Raw genomic sequence first — 23,432 nt, forward strand, 5'->3', positions numbered from 1 at the left:
ACAATTACATTTGACAGGAGGATAAAAGAAAAGTAAATATTATGAATAGTAGTTTAGCTCATTTAAAAACTGGGAAGTACAACATTTTTTTAAACGCTTACTGAAAAATGTATCTGCAAACAAAAGCATTTGACCTGAAAAAATCAATATAGGCATATAAAATAGCATGCTAAAATACAAAGTATAATCCAGAAATATAATTATTGACATGATACAAAGTTTCCCTCAACTACATTTTAATAACAGAAATTTGTTCTCAAAAATGTTTCATAAATTTTTATTCTTCAATAATTTACCCAATTGGAAATAGTTACTTTTCTCCATGTTTTCAGTATTCCATGTCAACAACATATTCTTTAATGGTTTTTCAAATATCAGACGGACCAAACTCGACATCTCATATCCTGAAAATTTAGATAAAATTTCGCTTCTTCTCCTTAAAGTTCAACGAGATCAAATTTCCTTTCAAATATTAATTTTCTGTATACTGTATTTGTTACGAAATCGAAATGTATGTACAGTAAACAATAGCAACTCCATTGATATAAAAAGATAAATCTTATGTTACATGAATTGCAGAATATTTATCGAAATTTCAATTAAATTTTATGACAAAACTATACTGGTAGCACTTCTGCGCGTTCCTGTTGAAATTGCGGTATCTTTCAAAAATCATTACAGATGATGGACTCCGGTGTTCTGCGATTGAATTTTAACACGAAAGAACTTTTATTTTAGAGGTGGACTATCGAATACACTTTATCATTGTGCTCTGCCGGAGAATTGTGCTGTGGAAAACTCTCGAGTTCCCAAGGAAGCTTTACTCAGGATATATGGTGTACATCAGGAAGATGGCAATGTTATTGTAAGGGAAGCAGTCACTTACATGCTTCTATCAGAGAGAAATTTAGGCCCTAAATTATATGGAGTTTTTCCTAAGGGACGTTTGGAAGAGTTCATACCGGTAAGTGTATTGACGTTTTTTAAAACTCTGTGTATTACAAAAGGCTTTTTACAATTTGAAATTATCAAAATTTCACTTTTAACCATGCTAACTTGATTCACAATAAATGTTGAACAGCGTAATACTTCGCACATTTTATGGTAGTTAAAAATAATAACTATATAATGTATTAATTAAATTTATTCGACTAATTTGGCTTTTCAAATTCCTTATAAGGTATTCTCTTCCTCTTTTCTGCATACCTTCATGGTGTAACTGGAAACACTCTTGTTGTGTAATCGGGAGGTTCGAATCCTGTCGAAGGCATTGTACATTATGTTCCTGTATCGATATAACTTAATGACTCTACATTCTAATGGATTCAATGAAAGAGAAAGTAAAATATATCTTTAGCTGAGATGGAATCCGTCGCAAAACCAGCTACCCAGAGCTTATATATTCAATTAGATAAGATTTCTTATTTGTCGCATTTAAAAACACGGGTTCCAAAAAATTCTTTGAATTCTGAAGAGAGATTTCTACTGTCTTCTCAAAATGTAACTTCCTATCACTGGCTAATAGATATTCCGAAACGCAATGAAGAAATTAATAATTAAATATCTCAATAGCGTAATTTAAAAGTATTGTTGAGATATGCTATAGACTCTACAAGAAAATGCTTTTTAAATTCTTAAAGTATCTTATTTTTAATATTTTAGTTAATGCAGACTGATTTTTCAACGCAGAGAATTGGAATTATAACTTTTTAAAATTGCATGAGTGCTTTATAATGATCCGATGCCACATAAATTTGCAATAAAAAACTCGATAAAGTCTGCAGGTGATATAATGATAGACATGCATCTAAACACGCTATTAAGGCGTTTAAAATTAGATATTCTACCGCTAATCAAGATATATAATCATCACTAGTTGCGAAAGCAACAGGTCTTTATTTAATAAACTTCTTCATCTTGAAAAGAAAAATAAACTCTTTTCTAATTTAATTTTAATTCTTTTTTATTTCAGAAACAGTAAATTAAATCGTTAAGGTAAGTTTTCAGAATGCTTGCATAAAACTGCGTAATTAGTGATGCAGACAGAATAGTAAAACAGTCTTTTAGGTCACAATGCACACTGTTAACGACCGAAGCACTCTAATGGCAAAAAGCAGAATGTCTAGCTGACACTGATAATCTATTATTTTTTTGGAAGTATTCACATCGAGTTTTAAAATGCAAAACATCGAACAAAAATGCAAAACAATACTTCTTCTTCGTGAATTTATTATCATTATTTCTTAAAATATATACTGACTCAAATTCTTTTAGTGCATCAATGATTTTTATTGAAACGATCACATGCAAAGCATTAAACAAAAATCAATATATTTATAAAAGAATCAACAAAATGAAAATTTCCTAATCACAAATTCAGTACTAGACATCACCTGCTGCTGGCTTTATTATAATTTAACATGAGAAAGCTATATTCTATAGGTTAATAAATTGATTAAAAAAATTAAAAAATAATTTTTTGGCTAATGCATCCCATATCAGTCAAATTTAAAAAAATTAGGATTGCTAATTACGATATGCGTGTTTTAGGGTACATCCCATACTTGTTCATTAAAATTATTTTCAAGTAAAAATGAAATAAAATATGCTTGGCTTCTGGATCTATGTGGAATTCTACTTCTATAGCAATAATTCCATATTCATCTAGGAGAAGCTTTTCGATGTATATGGTATTCTTGCTGTTGGAGATGAACCCCATATCAATTAAAATATAAGTATTTAAATTACTAGTTGCTTAAAATATTGTCGCATATTATTAATTTAAATTATGTTTAAGTGAAAATAATCTAAGGTGTTGCAATTTTAACATCTTCCAACTGAGCAGAAATTAAGAAAAAAAAAGAAACTTTCTATATACATCTAGAAAAGATGTTAGTATATACATGCATACATCCAGAAAACTTTCCATACATGCTGAAAACAAGTTGGGATATTTTTTCTAGATATAATTATTAATGTTCAGTAATTATTAAAGACAATGCATAAAATAATGCTTTAAGTGCTCAAAAGAATGCATTTATATTTTATATTATTTATTTAAATGAGTGTTTTTAAGTTTTCATTTATATGAGTTCACATAAAGGTTTTCGTAATTTACAGTCTCGTAATGTAAACCGTGATGACATCAGGAATATGACAGCTACTATAGCAAGAGAAATTGCAAAAATTCATGCTCTAGATGTTCCAGTCGTGAAAACTCCGGAGATATGGCAATACGTCAATAACTATGTCTTTACATAAACTTAACCTAATAGAAAAAGTGCAAAAAGAATAGGGAAAATAAAAAAACTTTAAAACTACAACCTAAAATAAATAATTTTTTAATCATTTACAATTGTTACAATATTAACTTTTTGCAGCAAATTTTCTGCGGTTAAAATACCGTAAACCCCTATCGTTCGCGCATAGGCAGAACGCGATTTCGCATACTAAGCATTTTCTTAATTCTTTTCATTTAATTTGTCTTACTCTAAAACTTCATTTATACGCGCTCCAAAGATCATTCATCAACAATTAATGCTCGTTGGCAACAATGAATGCTTTCTCAGGCCAACAGTTTTAAAGAATTTCCATTGACTGAAAATGAAGCCCAAGAAATCGTACCATTTCCAAAAGCAACTGGCGGCGAAGGATTTACAAATAATGGAAAGGGTCGGAGAATTAATTTTGGCAAATGCGGATTGTGTTAATGACGTAGCTTCCACATTCGGCAAATGTTTCCTGTATATTTTAAAAATTACAAAAAAATAATAATAAATTTATATCTATTTAAACAAAATGTACTACAAAAGACTTATGCCTTACGTACTAAATAACGTATCCTCTCTCATCACGTAAACGTGTTTTCGGCACCTATGTTTAAGCAAACGTTTCTTCTATAGAATATGAAGTTATGTAAAATAATTATATAGGTATTATTTGTAGAAGAAATACAATAAATTTATCTATTATGTTTTGTAAAATATGAAAACTTTATACGTAATTTTTGTTCTCTTATATAATGTCTCCTACACCTACCTTTTCTTAATTTATCTTTGTTGTGAGTCGGTATGTCCTGCTTTCTCATCCAGGAGGGAAAAACTTCTTTCGATAGATAATTATAGCAGTACAGAACTCGGAAGTGTATGGAACAGCAGACTTACCCGCTTAATGCCTTATATAGGGTTGTGTCTTTACATTTGTATATTTTTCATAGTTAATGAATAAACCCATGGTTCAACAGAAAATACTTAAAATAATAGTAAAATGTATTATGAAAAAGAAAGTTACTCTTAAATGAAAACAAATTGTTTTAATTGTTTTCATTAAATAATAGCATAAAAGTAATACAAAAACCTCCAATCATTTTTCAAGATAATTTTTAAAGAATTCAAGCCATTATCACAAAGATTAATTTGCCCATATTTACTAACTGTAACCAGTTCAAAACTACATGTTTAACGTCATCTTCTGTTCCAAATTGTTCCGTTCAAAGTTTTGTTTCATATCGCAAAATAAATTATAGTCGAAATGTATAAATTAGAGCTGTATTATGGGTGGGCTCGTATCACTCATCTGAATTTTCTAGATGTTCTTTTATTTTCTTATCTACAAAAGAATAATGGCAAAAATACAAATGAATACTCAAGATAAAATATTATCGCAAACAGAAATAATTCTTCGTTTAAATTTTCGCTTCGTCAATTTTTAATGCCCTTGCGAACATTCTTTCAGGTTTGGACAATATGACCTAAACTTACTATTTTCCTTTTTGCATAAGTTCGGTATCAACAATACTTTGAACAAATATACTTCAACAATACAAGAAAAATGTCGCCATGATTTTAAGAGGTTGGATTTCTTTCTCTTTACTTGTTGGTGAATTAATATGCCAAAATCCAACTAATGCGTATTTGTTAAAGTGAACGAGTCACTTAAATCCACGAAAATTCAAACATGACAGGAAACGCTGATTTTTGTGGTCATCCATCAAAAAGTGTGGATCTCGCCTGACACATACAAACGATCGTTTTTCATAGAATACACATTTTTATATGAAATACCTAGAATAGTGGCAATTTCTGTGAATTTCATACTTCACTTATAATCAAAACACTTTCAAAATGGGCGAATATTGCTTGCTGAAGGCATTGTGAGAAGCTTTTGGATGAATTTTATCCAAATTTAAGAATTAACCTCTTACAAATAAAATTGTCCCCCGCATCTCTAGTTTAATGTCCTGCTGATGCGTCGTTACAATATGTGCAGTAAAATTTGTATAAAGAAATTACACTGGCATCCAAAAATTTAGAAAAAATCACAAAAATAGCGATAACTCATCCAAAAATATGCCATCCGTATAACATTTGAATAGACTATATCTAGACTATATCAGCAACCAGCACCTGTAATAATTTATTTTTGATTCACTTACATATTTTTCAACTAATAGCTTGAATGAAAGTGTATCAAACTATAGCACTAAAAAAATGAAAAAGTTGTGATTAACTTAACGTTATTTCATGCTGGAAAAATTAATGGTAAAGAAAGTAAATCTTGACGATCAGGCAAGTATAAGACCAGACCTGGTTGAAATTATTTATAAATTTCAAGGTTCCAAAACTAACCGGAGGAAACACAGAAATGTACATGGATAATTGATGCCGTTGTTTTGTAAGACATGTTAAAAAAATATATTCGCCACTTTGAGAAAATTTGAGGCCCACTATTGGCCGAATAGATGAAGACTCCTTACTACTGATGATTCGTTCTAGTTTGGTTCCCAGCCATTGAAAACTGGTTGACTGCGTGTGACCTTTAGTTTCTTCTATGTGCAAATATGCGAGTTTCATTTAAAATTGCTTCACGAAGGCAGGCTTCTGAATACATAACCCTCTAATTATTTGTCATTTTTAAATGACTTATCTATGAATTTGAAATGCAGAACTTAACTTGTATTTATTACTGTAATCATTTTTCAAGATTAAACCGCAAATATATTGAGACAATAATGGCAAAGGTTCGAATAGCCGCTTTAGTCAATATGCGCTCTAGAAAGATTTAGATTAGCAGTGTTTTTATACTGCACATGGCGAATATCGTGTGAAACTCTAACACACATCCTTTTCCAACACAAAGGATCAATTTCTAATAATTATCACATTTATCAGCTCATCTTTGGTAAGATTTCTATGAAGCATGAGGAAGAGGATAAAAGAAAGAAATTTACTTCTCATTACAGGTGAAACGTGAAAATAGTAAACTACTTGCAAATCAAAATTGCCTAATATTGAATTTTTCTTGAAAACTGAAACTAGTATTAAATCTTAATTTTTAAAACATCAATTTCTGAAATAATGTGAAAAACTACTGCTTTTATTCCATTAATTGTTATAGATGGCTTGACGACATTGAAGGAGAACTCCTGAAAAGAAACGAATCATTTTCGAAAAGACAGTGGTACGAAGAGGAATTTGAATGGCTAAAGTGAGTATTTGAAGTTTGCTGTAAATTCTTTAGATTTATGGATGTAGAAGATGTGAAAAATGTGCAGTGGCCTCGACATGATTCGAAAATCGGAGTTCTTGATTGCTATCCAGACATGCTATCCATTTACACCACGAAAGCACTCAGTAAGGAGGAAGCGACTTGCTTAGAATGTTACTATAATTAAAACATAAATCTGAAAGTTTTCTACTTGCAGTAATACCTTTCTCAACATAGGACAAAGATAACTATAATTAAAATTAATCATATTTCTAGCCTTATTATCTTACAATGTCAAGGAGTCATTGTCAGCTATCTATTAGAAAAAAATTTCACTTTCTACATATTATTTGAAAAATTCATTTTTGAAATTAAGAAGCTGGCTTTATGAAATTGCTATATGACATACATTCTATAAATCTGTAATTAATTTTATGTTTAACGGCAAAATTTATGTAAACTGTATTTTGTTCCTTAAAACAATTCGATAAAAGTTTCTATATTTAGAGCATGGGTGACGTTTCTTTTAAACTAACGTATTTATTACGTGCTCCGCCTTTTAATATTACACTAGGTATGCCCCGTGGAGGACTGCTTAAGGAAACTGACGCATTATCCACGTTACACAGAGGAAAAACCCCGAAAACGCTTATGCAGCCAGTCCGTTTTCTGGGACTCAAACCCCGGGCTAAACTACCAGTATTCAGTGGCTTTTACCGCTCGGCCTATCTATTCTAAAGACGCCAGACTGAAATGGTATCAAAGTCAGTAATTTGAATTACAATAAGCATATATATAATACAAAGCTCTCTAATTATTTGCCGTTTTTAAATAACTTATCTATGAATCTGAAATGCAGAAAACTTGCATTCATTAATTTTAGTCGACGACACCCTGGAAAATCTCCCGCCATTCTTTTCCTACATTCAAACCACATAAGAAGACTTACACGTTGCCTTGTGTTTTTCGTTCCTCTATTCCACAAAGATACTATACACCACATAGGTACTATTCCCCTTCTCCGGGATTCGAACCGGAGCCCAAAAATCCTAGCAAATTTGGAGCCCTAGGAGCACCAACCATTATAGAAGAAGCACTAACCAGTATACCGATCATGATAGATGCATCAATAACAGTAAAACAATAATACTCCTTTTATTTGTTGAAAGTATTAAGATTTTGGGAGAGAGAAACATGAAAACAAATCAACCTCGCCCTTGCCGTAATTCGAAACACGGAATTTCCAACTGCTAGCTCAAGTATAATCATTTACACTACGACGACAGGCTCAGAAGAATATAATAATCGAGAGAAAAAAATTTAATCCAATATTCTTGGTGCATGCACAGCATGCCTCATGTTCTTATGTACATACGGTTCCTATGCTTGTTGCTAAGACTGAGCCATCATTCTCAAAATTGAATTAATAAAAAAAACTATTTTCTCCAGTTTAGCTTTGCTCTCACTTGAGAATAATTGAACGCAAAAAATTAATCTCAATGAAATAATTAATATTTTTGATTCAAGAAGAGATTTACCGAAAAATATTTCATTCGATAAAAAGTATCTAAAGTTACTTTAATTATTCAGAAAATGATCAATCATAAATAAGTGGGGGGGAAGTACTTAGAGTAAAAAACTTGTAACAAACATTAAAGAAAAGAGTCCCATTAACATCTGTTATCCTGGAGTATCCAAATCTCTAGTTTCGCCCTGACCCTTCGATCAACAAGACCTTTCAGGCCGACGTAGTTCTTTAGTTAAAAGTTACTGTTTCAGGAAAAATTCAACACATGCAGGCATAGGCTTTCACAGGGCACATATCAAATGCAGCTGCCCTTTAATGGCTTACCTTAATAGTGCAACAGTTTATTCCCAAAAGGTAAGTTTTTAATCCACTAATAATATAATTTGGAAAACAGACAATCTAAACTTTAGTAAAGATTTTCATAAGCATCTGCAAATTAAAAAATCTTTACATCGATCTTATTGTTAAAATTTTATTGAAAAGCTATAAAATTTGAAACTTTGCAGTTTTAGGTAAACCTGACTGCATAAGCAAACTGCAATATTTGTAATATTGAAATCAGGTAGTTTACTTACCCATCCGTAAGTACGTAAGTATTTCATTTATTCCTCTTCTTTCAGAAAAGAAATGGAGAAAATAAATTCACCTATCGTATACTGCCATAATGACCTCCATGGAGGTAAGTTTTTCACCATTATTATCTTATTATAAAAGGTCTAATTCATTTTAGAGTTTGAAATTTAGATAACAGAAATTTATTGTGATTGCGAGTTCACCAATTACTGCCGCAACGCAAATTCTTTTTTTTTTTTTTTTTTTTTTTTTCCCCTATGAAAGCAAACGCTTTTTAGTGGCTGAGTCATAAAGACTTTTTTCAAACACTTCCAAAATCTCTGAAAAATTCAAAACAAATCTGAATCAGGTCTGTTGTTTCTTACCATTAATTTAATTAATTAATTAACCCTAAGTTCCTTTGTTTCAAATGAAGAGTTCATTATAGTGGAATTATAAAGAAAAAGAATTTTTTTTAAACTAAGGAAAGGAATCTTAAAAGATTGCACAGCGTTGTTTCATTTGATGTAATTGGTTTATTAATCACTGTTTTTAAAATTTTAAATGACAATTAAATTAAATATTAATTTTTATAGGATGACAATAAAAACATTTTTTTTACTAAGCATTCTTCTGAAAGTTTGAAGTCGACCGGATTATTAATTGAATAAGAAACATTAAGACTTTCAAATGATTTAAAAGTAGTAAGAATAGCTTTTAGGCAATAAAAAGAATTATTTAAGACAACGAACTTAAGTGTTTTCTATTGTAAGATTCTACAATAAGTTTATGGTAAAATTTAGTAAGACTTTTTATCACCCTCGTAGTTATTAAATTTAATATTTTGTATAAATACCTATCAAATTATACATAAATTATTTATGCACATGTTCGTAACAGAACATAACGGCTCTTTTTTTAATAATATTCATCGGTGGGTACTAGGATTAGGAAAGCGCAACCATTCAAATGTGTGAAATATGGATTTTCTAGTTGTATCGATTAGCATAGAAATACTGTAAACTTTAACAAATGGAAATAAAAATTTTGAATTTCAAACGTAACTGAAAAAAATAAATTTGCAGGTTTTCAGTGTAATAATTAGAGATAGGACGTTCAAATCCTTCAGTCTTGCATATCTTAAAAAAGATCTGGATTTCAAAAAATCATATCTTCGGAATATTTTTGTCATTCTAATCTTTCGCATACCAACCAAAAAATTATCACTATTTTAACTACGGTTGTTACAATATCTGTAGACTTGGATCAACAACATCAAACATCGTCTTGAGAAATATATTTTTTTGTTTTCTATAACGAATTTACTCTTCCAAGAAAAATATTCATCTATGTTAACTCTTAAAATGATCCTCTTACTCCCCTCCTCTATACTTACTTTGGTTTAAGAAATTTCTGAGAAAATGTAAAACATTTCAGTAGATATCCATATATATATATATATCGTAAAATTAATTATACTGAGAAAATAAACCTTAAGATTCAGAAGTTGCAATTATGCACTTCGTTTTCCAGTTTAATATATATAAATTTCTTCTTTTTTATGAATTTCATTTGTGTAATCTTAATGAATAAATTGTATTATGTATTTTATAAAAGTCAATATTATTTTGAATGAGCTAAGTGTTTAATTTCTTATTTTATAAACTATATTTATCAGAAGAATTAATACCTGTATTTCTGAAAGTGAGAAATCAAAACACATTACTTTCTAAATAACTCTTGAATTTGTTTCTGACAGGAAATATTTTACTTCGAGAAAATGCATTAAAAATTAGCGAACCTGACATCATATTAATCGATTTCGAATTCGGTGGATACAATTACAGGTATGTTCACATAATTAAAATAAATATCCCTAAAATTTCTTTATTTCGTTTGAATTTTTTAAATTTTATATGTAATATAGCTTTCCTATTTCAAAAACATATTAATTGTTATGATGCATTATCAGCAATGAACTCTTTGAAAAACATTGTTTTCCAGTAACTTCAGAAAATTTTTTACTAATAAAGTGATGAATAAAATTCTACAATATATGAAATTCTGCCTTACAAAAATTTTTACTGAACAAAATATTTACTTCTTTTTCTCAATAAAAATACTTATTTGATTTTTTTGTACTTGTTTTCTGTATCACCTCCAGTGATCAAGCGTAAAGTCCGGTTTTGGAAAATCTCAAGCATACCCAAGCGTACATTTTGAATTTTACATTTTAAAATAATTACAGATTTGTTTTGGCAAAAATAAAAAAAATCAGATGTGTATAGCACATGATTTCCTTGTACGGAATATTAAATTATGCACATGTTTTCCAGCATTTCATTCAAAATTATAGAATTGAATTAAATCTACTTCGTCAACAGTGCCTAAACGACAATAGATACATGCACTCTTTAAAATTCACTATATTTATTTACCATAGCGACACTCTGGCGCTAGGTTCATTTAACAGCGTTACATTTCATTTATTTTATAACTTGGAATTCACAAAAATTATAACATCTGAATAGAATTATCTAATCGTTGCCACATGCTCTATTCAAGTACTATAATGAATCTAAAAAGAAGTATAAAAGAAAGGAAACAATTAAAACGGAAAGTTTTTCACAGACGATTCAGTGCTGCTTACCTAATGCGCATGCGATATTCGTACACATTCTCCTCTATCCGAGACAGACTGGCAATAATATTTACTCCTTATACCAGACACTAATTTCCTCGAATTTCGTTAGAGATATATTTCTCATTTAATTAATTCATTTCTCAATTTGCGGCAAAGCAAAAATGCATAAAAACGCAAAATATTTTCATTAAATATTGAAAGATATAGAAAAATATAAAACACCAAATACAGTTAAAACAATTAAAAAACAATTTTTACAATTCCTAAGCAATTCGACCAGCAGACAAAATGGCAGATTTTTCAATGCACAAAACTGAAAGTTTACTTTTGGTCTCACTTGGAAAAAAAGACACTGAAGGCGTAGAAACTGACTTAATTTGTTGTGGACGCTATGCTGTGTCAATATATGAGATAATTTAATAACTTAAATGATAATTCCAGAATGGATTAAGCATGATTTAATTCGCAATAATAAAATTATCTGAACTAGAATCTGTATATTGGCGTCGCAACATAAATTCACAAAAGTAAGAGTCAAAAATATCCTCCGTAGTGCCGGTATCCTCCGACGTTCGACCATGCGCATTTTCCTTCCTACAAACAGGATATTTATAATGGCTACTAAGTAAACCTTCATTTACACATATGTCAATTAATGCCTTTTCCCATTCGTTCCAAATCGTACAGAAACTTCAAATTATTCGTACCACAATCAGTCATTTTAGCGTGTAAACCACAAAATAACAATGTGCTTCTTACCCAAAATCCGACACACAAAAAACAAAAATATTCCTCTCCAAATCTTTTCCCATCATTCAAATTCTCCGCAATCATGCAATCAATTACGTCATAATAGGGTTTCCATATAGCATTCAACTACTCAAGTTGCCATAAATGAAACAATAACTTGGTGATAAATGAAACAAGAACTTAGCGATAATGAAAGAGGCACCTTTAAATCTACTTTAATTATTACCTTATTAGGATGAACATATATGACTGATATATTTTTCAGAAAGATGTTTTAAAAGCAAAAATTGTCACCTTTATTTAGGTTATCATGGTTCAACGCTAAGCTTACAATTAAAATTTAATTGACAATGCATAAATTAATAATAAAATCCAATTAAATAATGAACTACTTGAATTACTTGTAACATAACAATCTAAATTTTTCTTACCCATTCAAAATGTATATTAGCATGTGGACAGGACTAGTCTTAGGACAGTTAAACAAGAACGTATTCAGAGGCCCTAAAACATTTCTCAGTACGAAACAAGCTATAGTATCTTCATGCAATAAAACAATCAATATAAAGTTTTTAAAATATATTTCAGGATATTCCTGCAGCGCATGGCTTCTTAACGTATTTTGAATATATGTAGATACACAAACATACAGAAATTTACATTACAGCCTAAAATCAACAGTGGTTGTGCCTTTTACATCACAACCACAAATACTGTATGCAAAATTCCATATTTCTGAAGAATGCAATTTCATCAGATGGTAAATTCTATAGTTTCTTTATCATTTGCTATGACAAAAACAAATGCACTCAATGCAAAATGAAATACTATTCGGAAAGGTGGGCAGTGAATTTCAAAAGTGAAAACTGCATATACTGAAATGCACATATACTATATGCACAAATATATTTTAGCAACATTGCGTATTGCCTGAATAACACTCTTTCATAACTTTTGAATACGTGTGAAGATAATAAGAAAGTACAACATTTTATTTGTTTCTATTACACATGTGATCTGTTAAGTTTGAAGTTTTACGAAATGCACAGCAGTTAGCAGTTACTTGGAAAAACGTAAAGTCTAAAAATAAATGTATTCTCTAAAAAAAAGGTCTGCACAGGTCATTTTCCAAATTGCTAAACCCTCTCTCTCTCTATATTTCATCAGATGGTAAATTCTATAGTTTCTTTATCATTTGCTATGACAAAAACAAATGCACTCAATGCAAAATGAAATACTATTCGGAAAGGTGGGCAGTGAATTTCAAAAGTGAAAACTGCATATACTGAAATGCACATATACTATATGCACAAATATATTTTAGCAACATTGCGTATTGCCTGAATAACACTCTTTCATAACTTTTGAATACGTGTGAAGATAATAAGAAAGTACAACATTTTATTTGTTTCTATTACACATGTGATCTGTTAAGTTTGAAGTTTTACGAAATGCACAGCAGTTAGCAGTTACTTGGAAAAACGTAAAGTCTAAAAATAAATGTATTCTCTAAAAAAAAGGTCTGCACAGGTCATTTTCCAAATTGCTAAACCCTCTCTCTCTCTCTATATATATATAATGAAAAAATGCTAAGCAAAAAAGGAAGTTCAAAACCTAATCCAATTGTGTGATGAAATCAGCAACAAGTGGGATAATAATACAAAATAAACTCAAATAAAAATAAAATAATAATGAATTAAATAAATATTAATTCATTTTGCATTTGATATACATATAAAATCATGTAGAAAGGTTGCACCATGTAAATGCGAAATGAAGAACTTGCAGACGTGGTCAAATTAATAATATTCCTTTTTATTCAAGGTTGACACTCATTTTTCATTCGTTAACAAAAAATAACTAGGCACAAGAGGAATTTGTTCTGTAAGAACAAAATTAGCATCATTGCAATATTAAAAAAACCTAATTTTCAAGACAAATGAAGCAGCAAATCAGCAGCAACAGAAGTAAAAAATTATCTATTACATGTTGGAAGTTTAATTTAAAACGAGAAATGTTTTGGTCTGCAGTCCCCTCATTGGCTATTAAAAATTTCGATCTTGGTTGTTTGAATTAGTTTGCAAATTATCTGTGAAAAGACTGGAGAGGGAAAATGTCCATATTAAATTAGAATGTTAAGAAACTGTTGCAAATTAAGTTTAGAAGTTTGCTTTATATATTTTGATGTTATATAAAAATTACTACATTACTAATACTAAAATTACTACACTGTTTATTAACAGAATCAAGTACGTTCTAATGACTTTCACCCCCACTTAAAAAGTTCCCAAAATATTACTAATACCAAAAATATTACTAACACATTACTAATACTAAAATTACTACACTCTTATTAACAGAATGAAGTACTATAATTAAGACACAATAACACGCCGAATAAATACTAATTCAGAAGTCAAACAACAAAAATCAGCGTTATATTTACCAAATTTTCACAGGACTAGTTTCGAAGGTTTCACCGAACAAGCATCTTCAGCTGCAAAACCGCAAATGAACCAGATAGGAAATAACGATTAGATAAGATAACAAAGCCTGGACAAGAATAAGCAAGTGGCGCCATCTGTTGGTGAAACCAGAACTAAAACATAATTTCTTTAAAGGCCGAAGGCAAATTTGGATTGGAATTAGGATCGTTAACTAGAACAGAAAGATTTTTATGAATGTGAAATGCCTCTAGAAAATCCAGTTCTCCAATGGAAGATGTTTTTTGAATAATTTTGGCAGCAGAAAAACTGAAAGTGTGGTTTTCGGACCAACAATGTTGAGCAACAGAAGACTTCTGTGTTTCCTATTTTCTAACATATGCCTCATGTTCCTTGACGCGAAATTTTAAGGCTCTCTTAGTTTGGCCAATGTAAATTAAACCACACTGGCAAGGAATCCTATAAATACCCCAGGAATTCATATCCGGAATGGGGTCCTTGAGTATGGAACTCGGAATTTTATTGATGGGAGAATAAACAACCCGAAAGTTAAATTTCTGCAAAATATGTGCAACTTTATAGCTAATTGATGGAAAGAAGGGAATGACAACAGAATTTTTATAATCTCCTAAAACAAGAGTGTGCCTTTTAGTGTGTTGGGATGAGAATTTTTTAACTGCTTGGTTAATAATGTTGGGTGGAAAGCCCCTGTCAATAGCTATTGCTTTTAAATAATTTAGTTCTTCATCAAGGGCTAGTTTGGAGGAGCAAACTTGAAGAGCACGGAAAACATAGGAATAAAATGAAGCTAACTTTTGTTTAGTCGGATGACATGATTTAAAGTGTGGTGGAAGGCAAACCGATGAAGGTTTACGGTAAACCGTAGTACTGAAGTTGGATGTGTTACGTGTGACCAGAATGTCGAGAAACGGAAGAGAATTGCAAGTCTCAAGTTCAAAAGTGAACTGAATAGCAGGATCAATAGAATTCATTGTTGAAAGAACTTTATTTAAATCATCTTTATTACCTTCAAACAGAGTAAAAGTATCGTCTACGTAGCAACGCTGATTTTTGTTGTTTGACTTCTGAAATAGTATTTATTCGGCGTGTTATTGTGTCTTAATTATAGAAGCCCCAAACAGGCTTATTTTTTGCTTTCTTTTTTACACGTGATGTGGCCGCCATTTTGTGATTGCATGAGTTTCGGTAAGTACTTTTTTGCAATTTTCAAGTTATGTTTATATTTTGTATATTAGGATATTGTGCTTTGCTTGTCTGATTTCATGCATTTTGCTTACAAACGTTTTGTTTTCTATTAATTTCAGTGAGGAATTTTTCTGCTGTTTTGTGTGTGCTTTATTATTGTTTAGTTAATTTAGCTTGATTTTCTGTATTGTTTATCATGCCTTCATCCGTTAATCGTTTCACTAAATTACGCCTGAAACAGCAAAAATTCCTGAATCATCTTGACTTTTTACTTAAATGTAAATGTAAAAAATTGATCCCCAATTTTATTCAAATCAAATCTAATCAAAAACCTTCGAGTCGCGTTTCAAGAATTCTGTTAAATTGCAAGCTTGCTTTACTTCAGTCCGTCATAAGGGATACACGTCAACAATTGTCCAAAATTGAACGTGAACTCTATAAGCTTCATCTGGAACTCGCTAAATCATATCCAAAATTCACTGCCCTTGAACAAAAGTCTTGGTCTAGAACGGAGAATGCAGTTAACCGTCATAAAAACACCCTTGCAGTTAAATTCGAAAAACTTCTTTTACAATCTTCCAGTTCAAGTAGTTCTAAAAATCTTCCCATTGTAAACATCAAGCCAATAGTTAATATTTCTAATGTTAGTATTTCAGAAGAACAAGAGAGAATTCTAAAATATAATTTTAACTTCTCACAAACCTGTAAACCCTCGATTCCAAAGATTTTGGCTCCTATCGAAAAAGCTTTCAAGTTCAGTAAAGTTTCAGATTCACAGAAAGAAATGATTAGGCATCTTATCGCTCATAATGTGAAATTCAATAATAAACCTTTGAAACCAAATCTAACTGCGAGAGAAAGAGCTACATTGCGTGAAATTCATTCTAACCCGGATATTATTATTTCAAAGGCCGACAAAGGTGGCCAGATAGTCGTCATGGATAGGAACACTTACATCGATGGTGTCACTAAACTCTTAAACGAAGGACCATATAATCCGATCCCTAAAGATCCTTCACCTTCGGACTTGTCAAAAATAAAAACTGCGATCAAATCTTCGCAAATCATTTCAGGCAACTTAAAACATTCACTTATCCCATCTGTTGCGAATTGTGCCACATTATATGCTCTTCCCAAAATTTATAAAAGTGGTATTCCTTTCCGCCCTATTGTATCAAATTTAGGTACTGCCTCGTATCCATTAGCTAAATATTTAGTTTCTAGATTTTCAACTCTATTAGACAATAACATTTACACCATAAAAAATTCAATAGAGTTTGTAAAAAAAGTTAAAAACATTTCTCCTAGTAATTTACTCATGGTTTCTTTTGATGTAAAATCATTATTCACCAATGTCCCAGTGGAGGGTGCATTAAGATGTCTAGAAACCAGACTTCGCGAATTTCATTTCTCTTGCATCGAAATTGATGAGCTAATTTCTCTCACTCAACTCTGTTTGAAACAAACACATTTTGTTTTCCAAAATAAATATTACAAGCAAACTGAGGGATTAGCCATGGGAAGCCCCCTCAGTCCCATCCTGGCTGATATCTACATGCGTTATTATGAATCAAAATTGTTTGAAACTTTAAACTTCCCGGCATGGTTCCGCTACGTAGACGATACTTTTACTCTGTTTGAAGGTAATAAAGATGATTTAAATAAAGTTCTTTCAACAATGAATTCTATTGATCCTGCTATTCAGTTCACTTTTGAACTTGAGACTTGCAATTCTCTTCCGTTTCTCGACATTCTGGTCACACGTAACACATCCAACTTCAGTACTACGGTTTACCGTAAACCTTCATCGGTTTGCCTTCCACCACACTTTAAATCATGTCATCCGACTAAACAAAAGTTAGCTTCATTTTATTCCTATGTTTTCCGTGCTCTTCAAGTTTGCTCCTCCAAACTAGCCCTTGATGAAGAACTAAATTATTTAAAAGCAATAGCTATTGACAGGGGCTTTCCACCCAACATTATTAATCAAGCAGTTAAAAAATTCTCATCTCAACACACTAAAAGGCACAATCTTGTTTTAGGAGATTATAAAAATTCTGTTGTCATTCCCTTCTTTCCATCAATTAGCTATAAAGTTGCACATATTTTGCAGAAATTTAACTTTCGGGTTGTTTATTCTCCCATCAATAAAATTCCGAGTTCCATACTCAAGGACCCCATTCCGGATATGAATTCCTGGGGTATTTATAGGATTCCTTGCCAGTGTGGTTTAATTTACATTGGCCAAACTAAGAGAGCCTTAAAATTTCGCGTCAAGGAACATGAGGCATATGTTAGAAAATAGGAAACACAGAAGTCTTCTGTTGCTCAACATTGTTGGTCCGAAAACCACACTTTCAGTTTTTCTGCTGCCAAAATTATTCAAAAATCATCTTCCATTGGAGAACTGGATTTTCTAGAGGCATTTCACATTCATAAAAATCTTTCTGTTCTAGTTAACGATCCTAATTCCAATCCAAATTTGCCTTCGGCCTTTAAAGAAATTATGTTTTAGTTCTGGTTTCACCAACAGATGGCGCCACTTGCTTATTCTTGTCCAGGCTTTCTTATCTTATCTAATCATTATTTCCTATCTGGTTCATTTGCGGTTTTGCAGCTGAAGATGGTGGTTCGGTAAAACCATCGAAACTAGTCCTGTGAAAATTTCGTAAATATAACGCTGATTTTTGTTGTTTGACTTCTGAATTAGAATGAAGTACGTTCTAATTACTTTCGCCCCCACTTAAAAAGTTCCAAAAATATTTCTGAGGCGAAGCAGTTGGGTGGCGATCCAAATAGGCATATATCTCTTTTGGCAATCTGCAATAAGAAGGTTGTACGGATGGCGAGTTTGTGCGAATCTCTGGCGCTTTTTAAATAAAAGTGTACATGGGCATAAAAAAGAAAGCTTTTTCAAAAAATATAGATGTTTTATTACCGATGTTCCTTGTTGTTTTAATTTTATTGATTCATTGCTTTGTATGGAATTCTTAATGCAATGCCATTATGAAAATGGCTGCTGCCTTTCGTGCATTAGCTTGGCAAAAGATTAGTCATGATGTTCACGAATGCTCTCCAAAGTTGTCAAGAAGTTTGTGACTTTACAGTGTGGGTGCTGATAAGCGGTAAGTGCCCTAAATACCCTCAAATACAGGCAACTACAGTCATTAACATAACCAGTTACTTTACTATATATCAATACATGTACAAATTATGTAAGTGTTTGAATTATGAACACAAAGTATACATAAATCTGAGAACACACAATTTTAAATTTTAAAAAATTGAATCTTTTTAAACTTAAATCAATTATTTTTCTCCATTAGCTTATTAAACTGTTATCATGCATTGAAGGTTTTCAAAGTAATTAAACTTCTCATTAGATATTACTAAGAAACATAATATACGTTTTACATGCAAATTAATAAAATAATTTTCAATTAAAGATAAGTCATTTTCACAAGTATTTTCACCTAACATTACTGACTAAGTGGTTAAAAAATTCTCATTTCAACACATTAAAAAGCACCCTCTCCTTTAGGAGATAAGAATTATATTTTCATTCCTTTTTTTTCCACATATTAGCTATAAAATTGCATATATTTTCCAGAAATTAAAATTTTGTGTCGTTTTCCCTTCTGTCAATAAAATTTGCAGTTCTATACTTGACACCATTCCAGATATGAACTCCTGGGGTATAATCAACGTGATGTAATTTACATTGATCACACTAAGACCACCTCAATATTTCGTGCTCAGGAATATCAGGTATATGTTAGGGAAAAAAAAGAAACACGTAAATTCTCTGTTTCTCAACAATATTCATCAAAAAATCGCATTTTCCATTTTAACTGCAGCCAAAATTATTCAAAAAATATCTTCCATTGGTGAATTATATTGTTTAGAGGCATTTTACATTCACAAAAATCTTTCAGTTATAGTTAACGATCCGAATTCCAATTCTTCTTTACCCTCAGCTTTTAAGAAAATTTTTTGATTGTTGTTTTCATTTTTAATTAATGGATGGTACCTGCAGCTTGACTTCCTTCCTATGTTTCTTATTGCCTTATCTTATCACTTTCGTCATTTGCATTTCTGCAGCTGAAGAATAAAGGTTATATTTAAACTTTTGAAATTTGCAAATTTATGAATATTACGACGGTTCTTGTTCCTTTAAATCATTTTATAATGTCCTTAATATAATATTAAAGACAATATAAGATGTACATAATTTTATTAATTAGTATCAAGAAAAACAATAAAATATCTTGTCAGTTTTTTGGCTTTAACAATTTGCAAAGTTACTCTAATATATTAGTCACTTAAATACAAACAAACTTAGTCACTTACATGCATATACACTAGCAAATAATAATAATGACACTCTTATTACAGTAAATATAACTAAAGTTTTGGAATTTGTATCTGATATATACATAACTTTTGCAGAAGTGTTTATAAAATTATATCTGCATTATTATTATAAGCATTCAGTACTTTTACAAGTTTTATGATTCTTTCACCCCAATTGATTCCTCGAATTGTGCAGTTCCAAAAACCAAAAGCATTTTTTTTTTTTATTCTCCGCTGATGAAACTCTTGCTGTGTGCTTAACTATATGACTGACATACAGTTTTTCAATTTTTATTCATTCTTTCACATTTCCAACGTTCAACGTTTTTCACTGATTCATTATTAGAAAGTGATCCAAAGGGAAATGAAGCATAAATTATAAATTTCAGTGCTATTCTCAATAAAGCAGTGACTACATATTTTACTTTTATTAATTGCAATGCCTATTTCTTTTCACTTGTTAGTAAGATTTCAACAAATTGATGACATCCTGAATGTGTTGTGCGAAAATACATAACAATCACGGCTTACGGCAACTCTTGGAACTTGGATCAAGGCAGAAACACAATCGAACGCAGATATCAGTGTTATTCTTGTCGGTACAATTGTAATGAAATCAGCACAGTGGCACATTTATCAATACATTAGTAAAAATTTTACAATTTTAAATTAACACACCAAGTAATATAAAACTGAAATTTTGGGTCAAAATATATTTTAGACGGGTTTTTTAGTTTTTAGACATTTCCAATTTAAAGTTTTTTCATATTACATGCAACCCAAACATCGTCTGTGTATTTTATGTTGCGTAAATTGTGTTGCTAGGAAACTTTTTGTTTCAGACACTGGAAATTTGAAAGGCCTAGAAGCTAAAAATTCTGATATTTTGAAACTAAATTTCATTTTCCCGTTATTTGACTTGTTCAAGTTAAAATTGTCATTAAATGATGTATTAATTCAAAGAATTTCATTAGTTAAAATTTGGAATACGACAGCACAATTTGATGTTTAATCAGTACAATCAAAACGCCGAAATCGGTACAAAAAGCAATTCCTAAAAATAACATGGGCAGACAATATTTTTTCAGTTGTTTTCATACTTTTGTAAAATTTGACGGCCTTTGTGTTGTATTTTCAAGATTTTTTTTTTTTTTTTTTTTTTTTTTTAACCTTTAAGAGCTCTTCCGCGCATGTGCCATTTTGTAGAAGAGCCACACTCAAGGAGCTAAAAGTTGTCCTGTTGTATTAAAGAAAAAACCGGGAGAAATCTAAATAAAGGTTTAATTGAGCAATGACAAACAACAATAATCGTCGTAACATAAATAAATTTGCAAGACTGAAGTGCACACAAGCGAATTTCTTACTTCGAAAATGGGGATAACCCATTTTACAATACAATCTGTGTCTTTACTCGACCTTTATTTTCTTAACCGTTGTTAGAAGACATACACTTCCAGTAACAAATATGCTTTAAATGAAGCAAAGATTAATCTTTTGTTATTTTTAAATTTAAATAAATTAATTATTTTAAGAATAACTAAACCTAACGCTTTATACATTCCTCCCGTCGAATGTTTTGTACTTTTTACACTTCGAAATGTTTTGTATTCATTTTAAAAAATAAAACACAAAATGTATGAGTCCCGAAATACAAAGACTCACCGAGATAAATCCGAAATCATATTCAGGGGCCGCCCGCAAACTGAGCAATGAAATGTTTGCTTTGGTACACAACTAAAAATAAAAATCACTTTAGAAAACGCTTTCTCATAGTAAGAAATTAAATTGCGCGCATTTCTATGGAAATTATTGTGAGAAATATTGATAAACATTTTTTTAAATATCTTGTCCACAGAATTTTACAGAAAACGTGATCAAGAAGACATTCGCAGGCTTCAGTATTGGCACGTACCAAACTCGTAATATTATTTACATTAGTTAAAAATGAAAAATATTTGTACTTTGATTGATTTTTTAGAATTACCATGTTATGATTCAAAAGTAATAACACTTCAGAGAATAGATGTATTTCTAAGCGTACCTGGAAAAAGTTAGAATTTTTTATTCCAAATTTCCAAAGATATACCTAAATTTATATATTGGCGCATTTTGAAATTTGGCATATATGTTGAAAGAGATAACAACATCAAACGTAATTTAGGCACTTTCTTAAAATTATTTAAAAGTAGGAACGATGTGACTTTTTTTCGCTCGTGCGCAATGCAAAATGGAAAAGGAAAATAGGTTGCTATATATTATCAAGTTTGTCAAGTGAATTATTCTCGAAGCAAACTAAAAAAAAATGCGCCGCCAAGATAAATGTTTGAATTTCTACGTAATATTCGCACCAAGTTTTACAAAATTTAATATTTAGGCATAATATGAATCGTAGAATCGAAATGTGGAAACAAATTGGCATGTCATTTAAGAAAACGTCCGGTTTTATGTCAAAATACCTATATTAGAACAATGCTATATATAAATCTAATATATATCCTAAGTCGTGCTTTCGAGACATGAAAAACTCAATTTAAATTTCGTCAATCGGCTCAGTAGAAAGGGAGATACAGAACTATCCTATTTTTTTTTTCGCTGTGCACCACTAGTCTTGTATTCTTTAATATACAACACAATCTCCTTTAGTTACAACTTCGTTGCCTTACTTTCGCATAAAGAATAATTGCTTAAAAGTTATTGCAGCAAAATATATATTAAAATCATACGATAATTTATGGAAAAAAGCTTCCAGAGGTCGGAAACCAAATATACCGAGCAACTTTCTTAGGCCGTAGAATTTTAACCATATAAAATCTCTGCGTTTGTGAAACACCGGTGATTCACACGGCTTCAAATAATACAAAACCTGTGACTCAATTCGATGCACAAGGATCCGAAAAGTAAGGTAGCTGTGACAGTCAAAGTGTTAAACATTTTTGTTGTAACTGTTTCTACGACGAATGGTTATGAAAATAAAGACCGAGTACGGAATTTTTTATAAGCATGATTTGCGGAAAGCAGAAAAGGCGATACGCGACGCTTGACAAAAACTTTAAAAGCTTCGTCGAATTACTGCAGCTTTCGAAATTTATATTATGTGATGAATTAAGCAAATATGTTCAAATGTCTTGTTGTTGTCGGCGTGTCCATATTGCATGGAACAATGGTTGCCAGAGACTACTCCGAAGAGAGGTTGGATTTCTATTTTCCATCCCCAATTTTGAGGAAGAGGACACCGAGGGGGGTTCACCCTTCTCCACTCTAGCCAATCCACACGAGAAGACTTTCAGCTCGCCACATATTTAGAGTATCGCCTTGCCGCACCGGCACAACACATTTACAAACATCCATGTCTTCTCCGGGATTCGAACACGGGCCCTTTGGTACCGTTGTAGGTTCTCTTAACCACTATACCGTCTGGGCGACTTCAGGTGTCTTACATTCATGGTATACATTTAATACTTTATCAAGT

The 23,432-nt window shown here is 31.1% G+C and overlaps 1 protein-coding gene across 1 annotated transcript in view; it reads left to right on the top strand.

Annotated features, from left to right (window-relative positions):
• Positions 1-23,432, top strand: part of LOC118202411 (choline kinase A2-like) — a 44,467-nt gene that overhangs the window by 11,975 nt on the left and 9,060 nt on the right. Inside the window, exons 2-7 of the mRNA XM_085821434.1 lie at positions 739-964; positions 3,121-3,237; positions 6,171-6,241; positions 6,397-6,486; positions 8,635-8,693; positions 10,326-10,413. Of these exons, the coding sequence (XP_085677560.1) occupies positions 739-964; positions 3,121-3,237; positions 6,171-6,241; positions 6,397-6,486; positions 8,635-8,693; positions 10,326-10,413 (651 nt within the window). The remainder of the gene's footprint in view (positions 1-738; positions 965-3,120; positions 3,238-6,170; positions 6,242-6,396; positions 6,487-8,634; positions 8,694-10,325; positions 10,414-23,432) is intronic.

Source organism: Stegodyphus dumicola, chromosome 7, assembly GCF_044657685.1.
Source record: "Stegodyphus dumicola isolate Sdum_Otavi_A_Nest chromosome 7, ASM4465768v1".
Classification (NCBI taxonomy): Eukaryota; Metazoa; Arthropoda; class Arachnida; order Araneae; family Eresidae; genus Stegodyphus; species Stegodyphus dumicola.